The sequence below is a fragment of the Citrus sinensis genome, chromosome 4 (genome assembly GCF_022201045.2).
Source record: "Citrus sinensis cultivar Valencia sweet orange chromosome 4, DVS_A1.0, whole genome shotgun sequence".
Taxonomy (NCBI): domain Eukaryota; kingdom Viridiplantae; phylum Streptophyta; class Magnoliopsida; order Sapindales; family Rutaceae; genus Citrus; species Citrus sinensis.
In genome coordinates this window covers 29,346,256-29,363,807 of record NC_068559.1, presented here as the reverse complement: position 1 = coordinate 29,363,807, position 17,552 = coordinate 29,346,256, and the positions used below count along the sequence as shown (strand labels likewise).

At 35.9% G+C, this 17,552-nt stretch overlaps 3 protein-coding genes across 3 annotated transcripts; 2 read left to right on the top strand and 1 right to left on the bottom strand.

The window, feature by feature from the left end:
• The first annotated feature begins 338 nt into the window (after positions 1-338).
• Positions 339-2,966, top strand: LOC102608640 (FT-interacting protein 3-like). The gene has a single exon (XM_006483612.4). It carries the CDS (start codon positions 566-568, stop codon positions 2,870-2,872), a length of 2,307 nt encoding a protein of 768 aa, XP_006483675.1. The 5' UTR covers positions 339-565; the 3' UTR covers positions 2,873-2,966.
• A 473-nt stretch (positions 2,967-3,439) lies between these two features.
• Positions 3,440-8,600, bottom strand: LOC102608438 (chaperone protein dnaJ GFA2, mitochondrial). The gene is made up of 18 exons (XM_006482780.3): positions 8,308-8,600; positions 8,113-8,206; positions 7,914-7,991; positions 7,692-7,777; positions 7,484-7,567; positions 7,340-7,378; positions 7,030-7,128; positions 6,776-6,829; positions 6,594-6,681; positions 6,436-6,500; positions 6,200-6,274; positions 5,734-5,806; positions 4,950-5,041; positions 4,759-4,830; positions 4,535-4,591; positions 4,371-4,419; positions 4,100-4,166; positions 3,440-3,877 (listed from the first exon to the last, which is right to left on the bottom strand). Exons 1-18 carry the CDS (start codon positions 8,383-8,385, stop codon positions 3,781-3,783), a joined length of 1,347 nt encoding a protein of 448 aa, XP_006482843.1. The 5' UTR covers positions 8,386-8,600; the 3' UTR covers positions 3,440-3,780.
• Positions 8,601-12,941: 4,341 nt separating this feature from the next.
• LOC102608929 (FT-interacting protein 1) lies at positions 12,942-17,424 on the top strand. The gene has a single exon (XM_006483613.4). The coding sequence runs from the start codon at positions 14,229-14,231 to the stop codon at positions 17,334-17,336; it is 3,108 nt and encodes a 1,035-aa protein (XP_006483676.1). The 5' UTR covers positions 12,942-14,228; the 3' UTR covers positions 17,337-17,424.
• Positions 17,425-17,552: the final 128 nt, after the last annotated feature.

Genomic DNA, 17,552 nt, shown 5'->3' with positions numbered 1-17,552 from the left:
GTATAAGTTTTTATTTCAGCTGTCGTATATGGGTGCCATATAATTTAATTACTTTGACGCATTGTTTTCAATGCTTGTCAAGCCAAGCCAGTAAAGACCGAAAAAAAAACTGAAATTTTAAATAACTCAAGCAATAGCAATATGATTGCTTGAAGCTCTAGAAAGAAACAGTTATTCAACTCAATCATATAAAGCTTGAGTTATTTCCAAAATCAGTTTCTTGTTTCAGTGAAATATTTGCAAGGTTCTATTTTTGCTGCAAAAATCTGAAATAGATGGACAAAAGAAATCAACGGCCATTAAAAATGCACATCATCTTCTCCACTGCCTCTGTTCACTCGCTAGCCTATATATCCAGTACCTTGATCTTATTATGTGGTGTGGATTGTTGAAGAATTTGTAAACTTTGAGAACACAATAACTCTTTCTTTATATTTATTCAAGTTTTTTCTTTTTGTTAGCTTCTTTTTACCTTCCAAGTTACAATGCACTGCTTCCAGTTCAATTTGATTTGACAAGGTTTGATTCAGTTACGTCTTTTTTGCTTCCTTTCAGGAATTAAACAATGACAGAGCTGAAAGAAGACTTTTCATTGAAGGAGACCTCACCGAAAATTGGTGGAGGGAGAGTCTCTGGTAGAGAAAGGCTCACATCATCATTCGACCTTGTTGAACAAATGGAGTTTTTGTATGTAAGGATAGTGAGAGCCAGAGATTTGCAAGTCAATCAAGTGACCGGAACTTGTGACCCTTATGTTGAGGTAAAGATAGGAAACTATAAGGGAACAACTATCCCCTTTGAGAAGAAACTAAACCCAGAATGGAACCAAGTTTTTGCCTTTACTAAAGAGCGTCTCCAGGCCATATCTGTAGAGTTATTGGTTAAGGATAAGATGATTGTCAATGGTGATTTTATTGGTAAGATTAAGATTGACATGCCTGATATTCCTAAACGTGTTCCACCGGATAGTCCTTTGGCGCCAGAGTGGAAAAGATTGGAGGCTAAAGATGGCAGCAGGGCTAGAGGAGAGTTGATGTTTGCTATTTGGTTTGGAACTCAAGCAGATGAAGCATTTTCCAGTGCTTGGCATTCAGATACAGCTGTTGTTAGTGGTGAGAATATTATGAATTGTCGTTCAAAAGTGTATGTTTCACCTAAACTTTGGTATCTTAGGGTTAATGTGATTGAAGCTCAAGATTTGGTACCTAAACAAAGGAATAGAAACCCTGAAGTTTTCATCAAAGCAATTTTTGGGAATGTGGTTCTGAAGACTACTGTTTCAGCCAAAAAAACTGCGAACCCAACTTGGAATGAGGACTTGATGTTTGTTGCAGCAGAGCCATTTGATGACCCTTTGATTCTGACTGTGGAGGATAAACTTGGAGATAATAAAGAGGAATGTCTGGGGAGATTAGTGTTGCCCTTATCTAAGGCTGGTAAGAGGTTCCTGCCATTGCCTGCCTCTGCTATATGGTATAATCTTGAGAGGAATATTGCCGATGGTGAAGAGAAAAAAGATGTCAGATTCGCTAGCAGAATTTGTTTGAGATTCTCTTTGGACGGTGGGTATCATGTTTTCGATGAAGCCACTAACTATAGCAGTGATTTGAGGTCCACGATGAAGCAGTTGTGGCCACCAGTGATTGGGGTTTTGGAGTTGGGGATTTTAAGTGCTAAAGAATTGCTGCCAATGAAATCAAGAGATGGAAGAGGAACTACCGATGCTTATTGTGTGGCTAAATATGCTAACAAATGGGTGAGAACAAGGACTGTTGTTGATAGCTTTGATCCAAAATGGAATGAGCAATACACTTGGGAGGTTTATGATCCTTACACTGTCATTACCTTAGTAGTTTTTGATAATTGTCATTTACATCCTGGAGGAGCCAAGGATTCAAGAATTGGCAAGGTAAGGATTCGACTGTCTACGCTTGAAACTGATAGGATCTACACTCACTCTTATCCTCTTGTAGCCTTGCTACCGAATGGGGTGAAAAAGATGGGAGAAGTTCAGCTGGCTGTGAGGTTTACTTGTTCTTCTTTTGTCAACCTGCTCCAAACTTACTCACAACCTCTCTTGCCCAAAATGCATTACATTAACCCGCTTTCTGTTTTTCAGATTGATAGTTTAAGGCACCAGGCTACTCATTTGCTCTCCTCAAGGCTGAGTCGTGCTGAGCCACCATTAAGGAGAGAGGTTGTTGAGTATTTACTCGATGTAGGTTCACAGATGTGGAGCATGAGAAGAGGCAAAGCCAATCTTGCAAGACTCATGAGATTTTTGAATGGATTTGGTGTTGCTTGGATTTGGTTTGATCAAGTACGCCGATGGAAGAACCCAATGACAACAATTTTTGTTCATGTCTTCTATGTGATTATGGTTCTTTTCCCACAAATGATTTTGGCCATGTTCTTTTTTAGCTTATTTGGTGTTGTGATTATGAAGTTCAAAAAGAGGCCAAGACTTCCTCCTCATATGGACATTAAATTATCATTTGCTGACAAAGCTCATCCTGATGAGCTGGATGAAGAGTTTGATACATTCCCATCTTCCAAGCAAGGTCACATTCTAACAACCAGATATGATCGATTGAGAAGTATAGCAGCAAGGATGGTTACATTAAATGGTGACTTGGATAGTCAATTGGAGAGGCTGCAGTCATTAATAGATTGGCGGGATCCGAGAGCCACAGCTATGTTCTCAATTTTTTGTTTGATGGCTGCTGTAGTGTTTTACATAGTTCCCCTTTGGATTTTACTCCTATTTGCAGGTCCTTTTGTGATGAGGCATCCAAGATTCCGTATTGACATTCCTGCATTACCACAAAACTTCTTAAGGAGATTACCTTCAAAGGCAGAGAGTTTGTTGTGAAAATGCTGCATTTATTTAGATGCTTTTTGGTTGGTTATCCATTTTATTTCTTGTCATCTCTGGATTTGCTAGCAGTAAGGGAAGTTACTGTCGAACTCGTTTACCTCTTTCGTTTTCGGGAGTATCTTCCAGCAGTTATGTAGTTGTTTCTGCCTGGCTAGGTATTCTTCTATAATAACAGTAAGCGCAACAGCAACACCTATCATCCCTTGTAATGAAAGCCTACATCGTTTTAACTTTCTGTGATCACCATCAAGCTTGGTTTGTTACGTTCTTATTCCAACATTTAAAACAACTAATCCGAGCAACAGCGAGCAGAACAATCACCATCCCTTAACTTTTATTGAAATCAGCAAAGGAATGCAAAGTAGATGAATTAGAACAACTGCTGTATTTCAGGGCACATTTGACATTCATACAACTAACTGAACTTGAATCTCAATCGACACAACGAGGGTTACTAATTGATTCAAGTTCTAGAAATCAAACCGTGCTCACCTCCTGCTGCATGCTTACAATGAACAAGGTTCTAAAAGCGAATCAATGTTTTGTTTGCTTTCACTGGGCTTTGGAAGAAAATATTCACCAAGTACACTCACATCTGTAATCTGTTCGTAAAAGATTAAATACAGCACAATTCACGTAAAGCATAAACAATAAAATAAATTTATATACAAAAGCTTCAATGAGTTCAATGTCGTCGACTTTTGGCCTCAAATGATAAATACTGCTGTGATTTTTGTGTAGAGATTCTACATAAGTTACAAATGAATAATAGGTCAAATGCAACTCAAAATTTCTCCTACAAAACTTCCGAAAGCAGGTAGGTTATTACTAACACCATCTCCTTTTCTTTCTACTTCCCTGCCACACCAAAGCAGGACCTAGGATGATAGAATCCCAGTCTATCATCTTGATGCCCCTGCCGCAGCACGCTTCTCATATTCACCTCGCGCTTCTTTAGCAAACTCTTCAATCAATTCCCGTTGTCTCTGGGTCAGGTTCCTGCAAAAAAAACCTTCAATGATAAGGTATTGCAATCATAAATTTTCCACAATATTATTAGCAACCCTTTCAAAGTATAAGTGTGTCACACTATAGTAATTATTGCTCCTTCCTGCAGTACTAAGATTTTTGGGTGTCAGAAAAGAGTTGTGGATGTTAATGCAATCATAAAAATACTCATCGTGCGTAATACCGTACAGGGGGGGGGGGGGGGGAACTTACGTTGGAATGCTGACATTGAAGTGCACATATTGATCACCAAATGAGAAAGAGTTCCTTGTTTTAATCCCTGAGAGGAAAAAAAGAAAAAGAAGAGTAATTCAGAAGAATAGTTAATAACTACATATGATGATTGCTTAAAATGTTACACGTCTAGAATAAATCTTTAATGCCAACTAAATAAATCTTTAAAGGAAACCAAGAAACTTGTTGCAAAAGAAATTGGCTAAAACAGATGCAACAAGAACAAAGAGCAATAGTGTAGTCTTTGAACCTTTGTTCTTCAGAACCACTTTCTGACCAGGTTGCGTTCCAGGGCGGACCTAAAGATAAAACAAATTTATTTTATTTTCGCAATATAAGATTAAAGGAAAGTAATGTCACCAAAAAAATCAACAATAAATAAATATATGTAAATGTTTAAATGTTTCAACAAACCTTGAGTACAACATCTCCAGTGAGAGTTGGGACTTGAATAGTTCCTCCCAAAATAGCCTGCACAACAGAAATCCATTGATTTCCCATAAATAGATGAAGGAATGAACTATCAGACAGTTACTGCAGGCATAACTTAGCTCATTGCATGATTGATATCTGTTCCTTCTGGATACAAACAAAGAATAAAGAATATCTATTATATAAAAAGTACTTTAATATTTTACCTGAGTGACACTTAAAACAGAATCTACATGAATGTTAGCACCTTCTCTGCGGAAAACTGGGTCTTCCCTGACCTGCAGAATATCCAACCCAAAAAAAAAGGCGGAAAAGAAGGAAGGAGTGTAATTATCAATCAAAATCAATAGCACTCGAATGTAACATGATAACAAATAGAAGACGCTAAGAGAATCACCTTGATTGTAACATAAAGATCGCCAGGTTGATTTCCATCAGGATCTGCTCCACCACTTCTAAAAACCTTTAATGTCTCATTGTTGTCAACTCCTGTAGATAACAAATAATTCAGAGCCTAATTGATAACAATTGGGATACCTAATGTGGATTGCATAATAAGTGAGGGAATGCAATTCTGTAATTGGCACAGAAATGGTAATGAAGTATATTTACAATAGGTAGACTAATTATAGATCGAAATTTGCAAGTTCTAAAAGCATGAAAAAAATGTCCCCCAACACTTGCCATATCCAGGTTGTGCAGTTTCAAAACTCAAAAGTTCTTCCTATCTCCTCATATTCAATAACAGAACATATGAGTCTCTCTGTCTCAAGTAATCGCCTCTAAAGGAAGTATTCAAACTAGGTACAACCAAAAATACAAGCTGAAACACATTTTCCATAGTTTGCTTTTACAACTTCTGGTGGCATTTCCAGATCAAAACTACAAATAAGAAAAGCTCCCTCAGAGTCCCTAGCTCCAGCATTGGAGCCAAACAAAAGAGGGTGAAAGATAACTACCATAATCAAGGACCAAATGAAAAAGAGAATTTGCATTGGTTTGAGATGTCTTGTATAAGAACTTGAAATATTTATTAAAAAAAACTATTTTAGATGTCAGACTTTCAACACAAATAATCTGTGTCTCTGCAGGGGATCATGTGAGCCCACAGAAATAGATCATAATGAAATAATTAAACAATAACCAAAGCAATCACCAATGCTTCAAAATCCAAACAATACCTGGCATAATATCCAATTTCACTGACTTTGATCCCTTCACTACTCTAGCTCCTTTGCATGACTTGCACCAGTTCTGATGCCAACAATAATATTAGAGATTTTTCTTTTTTTAGTTGGAAAAAAAAGTTTAACAACAATGCCAATGACTCGATAAATTAGAGTTCACAATTATGCCAAGAAAATGCCAATTTAAATGATTTCACATAGAGTATGATCCTAGTCTGATCATAACCGAGAGATATATTAACAGAATAAAAAAGAACGGAATATGCTGAAAATGAGGTCAGCGAAGCATTCCACATTGCCAATGAGTTGATAAATTAGCGTTCACAATTATGCCAAGAAAATGCCAATTTAAATGATTTCACATAGAGTATGATCTTAGTCTGATCATAACTGAGGTATATTTTAACAGATTAAAAAAGGGAATATGCTGAAAATGATGAGTGGAGCAAGTATAATATACCGTGATAATATGGCCTGTTCCACCACATTGTCTGCAAGTTTGATTAATGCTCATAAAGCCAGAATGTATGGACTCCTGTGATGTAGCAAAAGCATAAGAGGAACTCAACAACTTAGTATTTCCGTATTAATGATTATGATATTATGAAATGATCTAAATGTCGTAGGTAACATATACAAGTGACTTGAGTAAATATGAGTTTGTTTGTACGCGTATGTAACTCTAGTAGAACTAACCATGCCGGAGCCCTTACAGCGCCTACATTTTTCAGGTTTCACTCCAGGAGGGACGCCTTCCCCACCTGAAACAAATGCAGAAACAGTAGAAAGGAAAAGGAATTAAACTTGGAATCTCGCTTCCAACCTAATTGATATATGACAGAAAACAAGCATACCACAAGCTTCACAAGGCAACTCCGTTTGAAATGTAACAGTTTTGGTACATCCCTGAACAGCTTCCATGAAGGATAGCTCAACAGCAACCTACTCATTGATAAATAAGAAAGGTGTCAACAATTCAATTTTGAAGCACAAATATAAAGCACCAACATGTGGAAACAGAAGGTAGAATGACAACCTTTACATCTTGGCCACTCATCCTATTTCTGAAAATATCTCTAAAGTTGAAAATCTGTTTATCAATGTAGCACAAAAATCAGATTAGATTTCCAAGGTGAAACTTTCTCCAAAAAATCAGAAATTCTAGAGACATACAAATGGGTCTATAGAATCGCAGGTATTCCATCATCAGAACATGTTATCCACAAAATAAAGAGAATGTAACTAAGAAAATTAAATGAGGAAAAATCATTCTAATAATTCTATCCTTACATTCTCCATATTGAAGATGTCCTGGAATGGATTTCCAAAGCCACCTTCATGACCTGGACCACCATTGGTTTCTTGGTGCACAAATGCTTCATGGCCAACCTATATAAATGAGGACAACCAATCAAGATGATGACAAGCCTCGGGTGTCATTTCACTCCAATTCCTTGTACTTATATAGTAGATATTGCTAGTAAAGCATTCATCCATTTATTTACAAAAAACTTTACAATGTAAAATATGAATAATTTTAATGAGCAATCTGATCATAAAATCTAGACTGTTTACAATATAAATACAAGGAATGAGCTACCTGATCATAAACTGAACGCTTCTCATCATCTTTCAGAACCTACAACATCACAAACAAGAAGCTTTGTTGAGTCAATCATGAAAATTAACAATAAGCAAGAGTAGTTATCAAACCTTAATAGCTCCATATTTTTAGTAAACTTACTTCATATGCCTTTGAAACTTCCTGAAATTTCTTTTCAGCTTCAGGGTCGTCTTTATTTGTATCTGGATGGAGCTTCTTTGCAAGCTGCATATAATTTATGAATAAAATAAATAAAACAGCACAAAACCAAGGTAAATGACCTTTAAGAAAAAAATCTTTTCCCATAAGCAGTTCAAACATAAACAAAGGCGGCGAGACCAAGACTTACCCCATAATAAGCTTTCTTTATTTCCGATGCAGTGGCGTTCTTGTTCACACCAAGTACATCATAATAGTCTCTCGCAGACATAGAGGCTGAATCCCAAATTTCAAAAATAAAAAATAAAAGTATAAAAAGACAGTAACCGACGTCCAAATTTTGTCTCAACAAAACCGGCAATACAGTTAAATAATCCTAAATCAAACAAATAAAATAAACTCTATTTGTTACCGGTGCCATGAATAGACCTCAGCCCACCCAAATTCGAATTCAGAAGCCTCAGCAGCAACCAGTTTCTATGATTATTAGCTGCAATTCCAGACATGTAATGTATTCAATACACGATCATAACATTCCAACTCATAAAAACAAAATTTTCGCTAAAGAATATATAAAAATCCAATAGTCGAAAAGAATAATTCGAAGTTACCATTTTTAAGCGAAAAATTGCCAGAAACCCTAAATTGATTACAAGGGCCAGTACTGAAGCTCTTGCTGCACCCTCCAATTACCGTCTTTATTATCTGCAATCAACACATTTGTTAAATTTGACAGAGTTATCCAACTTAAGAAAAGCTTAAACCCAGATCAATCCTGAACACGAGAAAAAGAGAAGGGGACTTACGGAATTTCTAGAATCTTCGAGAAGATTCAGATTTCGAGTCCAAGAATGAAGAAGTCTAGCTCCGTTAGAGCGAACCATTTATGATTCTTTCTGAGGCTCTTTACTCGAATTAGGGTTTCTTTGTTAATTATAGCTCTCAGTGTCAAAGGTTCGATTTTTCTGTTTGCTTCGCTATTGGGGGGTTAATGAGATTCTGTATTAAACCCTCAAAAAACCCTACCTTGTTAAGACTTCAGAGAGAGAAGAGAAGCTTCTAGTATAATTTATTTTTTTTAATTTATTTTACTTTATTTTATTTTTATTTTTTTTCTGTTTTCGCTTTTAGACTTCTAGTTTATGGCCAAGCCAAGCGTTTGTGGTGTGTATTGAAGTGCACGTTCGTCTTTTTGTGCTTGCACTACTTGGTCGTGATTTGTGAATATTTAAGTTAAAAGAGTTCTCACTTTTATATAGGGATGCGATCAATTCGGGCGGTATGGATTGGGTCTATTTTGAAGATGAGTCCAAGTCCCAAAATATTTTTGGATTTAAGTTCGAAGATTTTGTTGGGTCCTTTAACACGACTCAAAAATAAATATTAAAAAATAAATTAAATCAATCTATTAATTTCTTTTATGTTGTGTTTACTTGTTGGAGTGAGAGTGAGGAGTGTGAATTCCTCCCACTCCAGCGTTTACTTACTTAAAATGAGGAGCGATTGGGAGTCCCAATCCGTGGGCCCCACCCATTTTATAATTAATAAAATAAAATAAATAATATTATATTTATTTAAATAATAATATTATATTTAACTAAATAATAATTTATATTGATTCTAAGTTAAAATTATTTTAAAATAATATTATTATATTAATAGAGAATTAATAAATATAATATTATTATATTTATTTTAAAAATAATAGTACTATATTTATTTAATAATAATAAATACTTTATTCTAAGAAAATATTAATTTTGTACTAAATAATATTATATTATTATTTTATATAATAATAAATTTAATATAATTATATTAAATAAAATAAAATAACATTTCATTTTATATTAAAATTACAATTAATAATTTATTGTTCATAATTAAGAATATTAATAATTATAATAAATTTACAAATATAATAAAATAAATATTATTCATTAAATATATTTTTTATTAGTTTTGTAATTAAAAATTATAATTCTTTAAATAAGGATAAAATTGTAATTTGAAACTATTTACTCCCAATCCAAGACAAAGTAAACACATAAATTGGATTATGATCTCCATTCCATGCTTTCATTCTAGTGTAAGTAAACAACCTACTCCCACTCCCACTCCACACTCCCAATCCTAGGATTCCCACTCCCCAGAATTCTCAATCCAATCAAAAAAGTAAACGCTACCCTTAATTGAGTCAATCCTCGTTCATTCAAACGAAAATTAAAAACCTAACGGCCCGTCAGCCGCCATCATTCATCCTCACTAACAACTCATTAGCCACCGTAGTTTATCGTTACTCACCAACACTCAGCCGCACTACTCCTACCTCGAAGATTTTTACTTTTTTCTATTTATTTTTTCAATTTGCATGTTTATTTATTTGTTTATTTCAAATTGCTTCTGGTTTCATTGATTTGAGTCATTTTGTGTGTTTTCATTCTCGGTCACATAGCACTGAAGCAAGACTGCAGCCATGGAGAGCCCACCGATAAAAAGGGAAATGTAGGTCACATAATTCCCACGGACAAAGAAAGATGCTAGTCAAAAAGGAAAAATCGAGGTAGAAACTCATTTTGATCCTGACGTTACAAGGAGAAAAATGGCACGTGCAATTTTCATGCATGAGTACCTTTTGAGTATTGTAAAGCATCAAGGGTTTAGGGATGTTGTGTCTTCTCTAAATCAATTGTTAAAACCACTATTTTAAAATACAATCAACAAGGAGATTTTAGACATATATGAGTGTGAAATGACGAAATATATCAATGTGTTAGAACAAACTCAAGATAATATCACTATTACAGCTAATGCATGTGGATTGTAGAAAATCAAACAAAAGCATATATGGCAATCACTACATACTTTATTGATGACACTTGGGTATTTTAGAGCATACTTTTGAAGTAAAACTGTAGTTAAAATATTTTTAATGCATTAATATTACATGCTGATTATATATTTTTTCTTTCTTTTTTAAGCTTTTTGGAAGTGTCTGGTTCTCACTCAGGCTGAATGCTTTGTGATAAATTGACAGGTTCATTGTTGGAGCTTAACATTGAACATAAGTTATCCTTCATCATTGTTGACAATGCTGCTACTAATGATCGTATGATTGATTTTATGTGATTGGCACTTGATAAAAACGATCTCATCTTGGGTGGACAAATGTTTCATGTTCATTATTGTGCCTACACTTTGAATTTGATTGTAAATGATGGTTTAAGTGTGATTGGTGATTTGATTGCAAACTTTCATGAGAGTATTTTTTTTTGGTCAAGATCAATTCAAAGGAAATCAACATTTGATGAGAATGTACGTAAATTAGGTGTTATTTCTAGTAGGAAACTAGTGTAAGACTATCCAACTAAGTAGAATTCCACATATCTCATCATATGTTCTACATTATATTATAATAATATTTTTTGTTGATTGCCTAGTGAGCATGATTGGCAATTATCTAGTGCTTTAGAAAATGATTTGAAATGTTTTTATGATTGCACACATTGTTTTTGGTATTTTATCTAATTGTGTGATATTAGATTGCGTTTGAATGAGTGGGTTTCAACTCTTAGGTATAATGAATTTAAAATCCTAACACTAAAATGATTGAAAATTTTGGAAAGTATTGGCATGACATAAGTAGAATATTGTTAGTAGGATGTATCTTTGATCATAGGTTCCAAATTAGGTTGGTTGAGTATTACTTTTCTATGATTTATGGGAATGATGTTATATCTCGTGTCCAGATAATGCATGGTGATGGTCAAAGTATAGTCAAAGAGTACAAAGCTAGATATGCATCAGTTGCTAGTTCTCTAAGGTATAGCTCTAATTCTTTGAGTATTTCTCATTCTATGCCAAGTTTGGGTTCCCATAGGAGTTCAACTTAATGGATTACGGGGTTTACTACTTTTGTTACTGCAGGTAATGAGAAAGTAAATGACGAGCTAGACATTTATTTGGGTGAAAAGTTAATACCATTTAATATTGAGGAGCATTTTAATATTTTAGCTTAGAGGAAGCTGAATGGTAGTAACTATTTTATATTGTCTCAAATTGCAAGAGATATTTTGGCGATTCTAGTTACCTCTATTGCTTTTGAATTGGTTTTCCACACTAATAGTCGATTATACGTTCATATCAAAATAGACTTCATCCAAGCACATTGAAAGCTTTGATGTGTAGTCAAAGTTTGATATGTGCTCTTTGTGAAGGCATATGGTTTACATTTTAATTTTTATATTTTTGTTTATTTAACTTAATTAATAATTAACTAATTTATTTTCATTTGTATCCTTTTAGTTAGCTGTGGCATTTACTTCTCTAATATATGCCAAGATTCTTAATGAGAAACCAAAACTTGAAACTGATATAGAGATGGTAGAGGTATATACTTCTAATTTATATCATTTTGCTAAGTATTTATTAAGTTAAAACTATTCAAACATATCTTTATTTTCTTTGTTTATATTGTTATAGGTTTATATTGTTAAAATCTTAGAGTGTGCATGGATGGTGATGGTTTGTGAGAAGTTACTACAAATTTATGTTGGAGTTTTATAATTATTTTGACTTTTTTCTTGTAAATTTGGAATAAGCATATTTGATATTTAGTTGCTTTAGTTATTTGGAGGTTGTTAAAGTTTGATCATTTTGTAACTTTTTTTTTTCAAATTAGTATATTCAAAATTCTTTTTTTTTTGGGGAGAAAAAGGGACCCGAATATTCAAAATTATTAAATTTTTTGAAAACTATATATGGGGAGCAGTCCCGTTATAATCCCCACTTAATTCAAGGATTATAGAGAAATATCTAAACTACTCCCAATTAAATTTTTTTCACGTATGGGTCGAGTCTAGGGATTGCTTCTATATCAGTTCCGGTTTGAAGATCATGATCTCAGCTATAAACCCACCCCACTGCCTTCACAACTTTTATAGCTGCATCCCAATTCTCACCTAAGTCATAAAATTAACACATCAATAACTTATAAAAATTATGTAACTTAATTTTTGTATCTTATATTTGTAAATGTTTCATCATTGATAAGATTATAATGTGATAAGTTAGGGAGGGATTCTTTGACTTAATTTTTTTAATTTGATTTTTTTACTATTTAACTATATACGGTCTCATTTCCAAATGATGGAAATTTGTAGAAACTGATGCAGTTTTAAAAGGAATTGAGGTGGCAATCGATGTGGGTCTAACTACCTTGATTATATAATTTAATTCATAAATGTTGTTTGTCTGATTGATTGTATGATGATGCGGTTCACATTTTACTCGAATCCGGTAGAATTTGCTAGCCTGTCGTAATTTTCTGTTTCCATTAATAATAATCGGTTTTCTTAATTAAAAAAAAAAGTGAAAACTGTTTAAACTAAGAATTACGATAAGTATAATGTTTAGAATTTCAATATCAATATTCTTTGTTTATAATAATAAATTATGACTAGTAAGTAATGCCTAGACCATTCCCTGCTCTATAAACCAAAACAAAGACCATGCAAGGAAGACTTTGGGAATGGGCCACGAGAGATTAGAAAGACAGTAAGGCCACCCATAACACTATAACACATCTTCGGCTTTCGGGCCTCTGCCTATGAGTTATACGACACTTTTGGGTCTTAATATAATCACTTTTGTAAATTGAGTGGTGCTTCTTCATGTTTCTCGGCTCTGTGATTGAAGAGGTGTCAACACTCAACACCACACAAACGACCGTGATTAACACCAACTAATTCATTAATTTATTAGGTGAAACCCCCTTGCTTTCTTCAGCAGTTGGGATCTTTGGATCTAACCACATTATGATTGCTAGCTTGATGCTCAGCTCAAGAAAGTGATTCCAATGATCTCTGGCTAGAAGCGGATGCTTACTATTTTACTATTTTCACTCGGGATTGAATTGAGGCAGCAGAGACAATGTAATAATTAAGTTTAAAATAACAAAGAGGAAAAGGCATAGGAAAAGCATCTTTGGCGAGCTTGTGCTTGTGCTTTTGCTTTCTTTCAGGTGCTAATGCTGATGCAGTGCTTTGAATCCTTGTTTTCTGGCTTCCTTTTACCCCATTGGCATTGCTTTTAACAAAAGAAAGAGATGTCTCATAAACCACGTAAATAAAATGACCCTAAGAAATTAGCATAACAGCATTACATTAAAGAATCAAAATAGACCACGCTGTAAAATAAAATTTCAATCTTGTGTAGACAGCAACATGCAAGTTCCAGGACCCTGTGCTTTAGAAACTGGTAATTAGGGGATTTGGGCTTTTAACTTAACTCTTTGTTGACAAAGATATGAAGCTTTGCCTAAAAGAAAAGATATTAAAGAAGACATGACAGTTAAGATAAACTAATTTTTAGTTTCCATAAATAACCAAAAAAAGCAGAAAAATAATGTATACTAGAAAGACTAACTCTATAATTCTGGGGACCGTGCTTGCAGTTTATTGTTGTACTGAACAAGTTCACGTTCTTTAAATAAAGTCATAAAGTTTATATCTCCAGTTTGTCTTTCCCCGGAGTTTAGAGACAGCTTCTTAATCAATGCTTCCTTACTTGAGCAAGACAATAATAGGCATGACAGTCACTGAAAGAGAACCTTCATAATATTCCTTCCTTCTTTATCTCATCTCCTGCCTGTCTTCTAGAGTATAACTTCTTTGCTTCCGAATCGAGTTAGAGATCTCTTGTGGAGAGCCACTTCCTTTTAGCACGCATGAGTGAAGCAACAAAGAAAAGGAGCATGAAGCTGGTTGTGGAAGTAGTAGATGCTTATGATCTTATGCCCAAAGACGGTGAAGGTTCAGCTAGTCCATTTGCAGAAGTTGATTTCCTAAACCAACTTAGCAAAACCAAAACAATTCCAAAGAACCTCAACCCTGTTTGGAACCAGAAACTTCTCTTTGATTTTGACCAAACCAAAAGCCATAACCACTTACGTATTGAAGTCTCTATTTACCATCACGAAAGAAGGCCAATACCGGGCAGGCACTTCCTTGGCAGAGTTAGAATTCCTTGCTCAAATCTTGTCAGAAAAGGCGAGGAAGTTTACCAAAGATTCCCACTTGAAAAGAAGTGGCTTCTCTCATCTGTCAAAGGTGAGCTTGGCCTCAAAATCTACATTTCACCACAATCTGAAACGACACAGCCCCCAACTTCAAGTTTACCAAAACCAAAATCACCAAAAAATACCACCAATCTTGATAGCAAAACTTTTACTGCTCTTCCCAAAGTTGAAGAGCTAGCTGCCGTTGATGCTCCAAAATCTCTGCCCGAAGAAGAAATTTCTAGAATTTCTTTAAAAGAGGATATCAAAGAGCCTGCCAAAGTAACAGTAGAGCCTATCCAAGAGTTCCTCAAACAACAAGTTGTTCTGCAACCAGGCCAATCAGTGGAGAAACAACCACAAGGTGTTCCATTCACCATGCATTCTATGAATCTACAGCAAGGGCGTCCTGGTGACCAAGAGGAGTACAATCTGAAGGACACCAACCCCCAACTTGGGGAGCGGTGGCTAAATGGTGGAGGATATGGAGGAAGAGGATGGATGAGTGGTGAAAGATTCACGAGCACGTACGACCTTGTTGAGCAGATGTCCTATCTGTATGTTAGAGTGGTGAAAGCTAAAGATCTTCCCCCCAGTTCCATTACTGGGAGCTGTGATCCATACGTAGAAGTAAAGATGGGAAACTACAAAGGAAGGACTAAGCATTTTGAGAAGAGAATGAATCCAGAGTGGAACCAGGTCTTTGCTTTCTCCAAAGAACGCATTCAGTCATCAATGCTTGAAGTTTTCGTGAAGGATAAAGAAATGTTAGGCAGAGATGATTATCTTGGAAGGGTTGCTTTTGACTTGAATGAAGTTCCAACAAGAGTTCCTCCTGATAGTCCACTGGCTCCTCAATGGTACAGGCTAGAGGATCGACGTGGTGAAGGAAAAGTAAGAGGACAGATCATGCTTGCAATTTGGATGGGAACTCAAGCTGATGAAGCATTTGCCGAGGCTTGGCATTCAGATGCTTCGTCAGTATATGGAGAGGGTGTTTTTAACATCCGATCGAAGGTTTACGTATCGCCAAAGCTGTGGTATCTAAGAGTGAATGTGATTGAAGCACAGGATATTGTGCCTAATGACAGAAACCGGCTTCCTGAAGGTTTTGTGAAAGTTCAAGTTGGAAACCAAGTACTCAAAACCAAGATATGCCCAACTCCAACTACTAACCCACTTTGGAATGAAGATTTAGTTTTCGTAGCAGCTGAGCCTTTTGAGGAGCAGCTATTTCTAACAGTTGAGGATCGAGTTCATGCTTCGAAAGATGAGGTGCTGGGGAAGATAAGCTTACCACTGAACATATTTGAGAAACGGCTAGACCACAGGCCAGTTCATTCACGTTGGTTCAATCTTGAGAAATTTGGTTTTGGTGCGATAGAAGCTGACAGAAGGAAAGAGCTCAAGTTTTCAAGCAGAGTTCACCTTAGAGTTTGTCTTGAAGGTGGGTACCATGTGCTAGATGAATCAACAATGTACATAAGTGATCAGAGGCCAACAGCAAAGCAGCTCTGGAAACCGCCAGTTGGGATATTAGAAGTTGGCATTTTGGGTGCACAAGGACTTCTACCTATGAAGATGAAGGATGGCAGAGGAAGCACAGATGCTTACTGTATTGCTAAGTATGGTCAGAAATGGGTTCGGACAAGAACAATTCTTGACACATTTAATCCCAAATGGAATGAGCAATACACTTGGGAAGTTTATGATCCCTGCACAGTGATCACGCTGGGAGTATTCGACAACTGCCACTTGGGTGGAGGTGAAAAACAAAACGGTTCCAGTGCAGTAAGAGACTCGCGAATAGGCAAGGTACGAATAAGGCTCTCAACACTTGAAGCACATCGAATTTACACGCATTCTTATCCACTCCTTGTTCTTCATCCACATGGAGTTAAGAAAATGGGTGAGCTTCAGCTAGCAATTAGATTCACTATATTCTCTTTAGCTAGTATGATATATGTGTATGGGCATCCATTGCTGCCTAAAATGCATTACCTGCATCCTTTCACTGTGAATCAAGTGGACAATTTAAGGCACCAAGCCATGAATATTGTTGCAGTGAGGCTTGGTAGAGCTGAGCCACCTCTGCGAAAAGAGGTGGTGGAATACATGTTAGATGTTGATTCCCATATGTGGAGCATGAGAAGAAGCAAAGCTAACTTCTTTCGGGTTATGTCACTGCTTTCGGGCATGATATCTGTCAGCCGATGGTTCACTGATATATGCAACTGGAGAAATCCAGTAACAGCAGTTCTAGTTCATATCCTCTTCCTGATACTAATTTGGTATCCTGAGTTGATTCTCCCAACCGTATTTTTATACATGTTCCTCATTGGACTCTGGAACTATAGGTTCCGGCCAAGACACCCCCCTCATATGGATACCAAACTTTCATGGGCAGAAGCTGTCCATCCAGATGAGCTAGATGAAGAATTTGACACTTTTCCAACTTCAAAAACTCACGATATTGTTCGAATTAGGTATGATCGGCTTAGAAGTGTTGCAGGGAGGATTCAAACAGTGGTGGGTGACATAGCAACTCAGGGTGAGAGGTTTCAGTCATTGCTAAGCTGGAGAGACCCAAGAGCAACTGCCCTCTTCATACTGTTCAGTCTGTGTGCAGCTATGGTTCTGTATACAACCCCATTTAAAGTGGTGGCTCTGCTTGCCGGTTTGTATTATTTACGGCACCCAAGATTCCGTAGCAAGCTGCCTTCCGTACCCAGCAACTTCTTCAAGAGAATGCCAGCTCGTACTGACAGCTTGCTGTGATAGTAACGACCTATGCGCCAGACATGCTAGTTTGATTTTAGTGAGTTCCAATAACATTTTGTACTAAATAAAATATTTACTTATTGACCGGTCTGCGTATGGCATATTTTGGGGTCTGACCCTTGAATGACGCACTATCCTTGATCGATTTATGTGGTTTGTAATATAAAAATATGTTTCATAAAGATGAAAGCTATTTATGTGGTTTGTAATACA

Coding starts and splice junctions, on each gene's coding strand:
- LOC102608640 (XM_006483612.4), top strand. CDS start 566: ATGACAGAGCTGAAAGAAGACTTTTCATTGAAGGAGACCTCACCGAAA.
- LOC102608438 (XM_006482780.3), bottom strand. CDS start 8,385: ATGGTTCGCTCTAACGGAGCTAGACTTCTTCATTCTTGGACTCGAAAT. Junction 8,207..8,307: donor TCGAAGATTCTAGAAATTCC/GTAAGTCCCCTT, acceptor TGTTGATTGCAG/ATAATAAAGACGGTAATTGG. Junction 6,830..7,029: donor ACATCTTCAATATGGAGAAT/GTAAGGATAGAA, acceptor ATTGATAAACAG/ATTTTCAACTTTAGAGATAT.
- LOC102608929 (XM_006483613.4), top strand. CDS start 14,229: ATGAGTGAAGCAACAAAGAAAAGGAGCATGAAGCTGGTTGTGGAAGTA.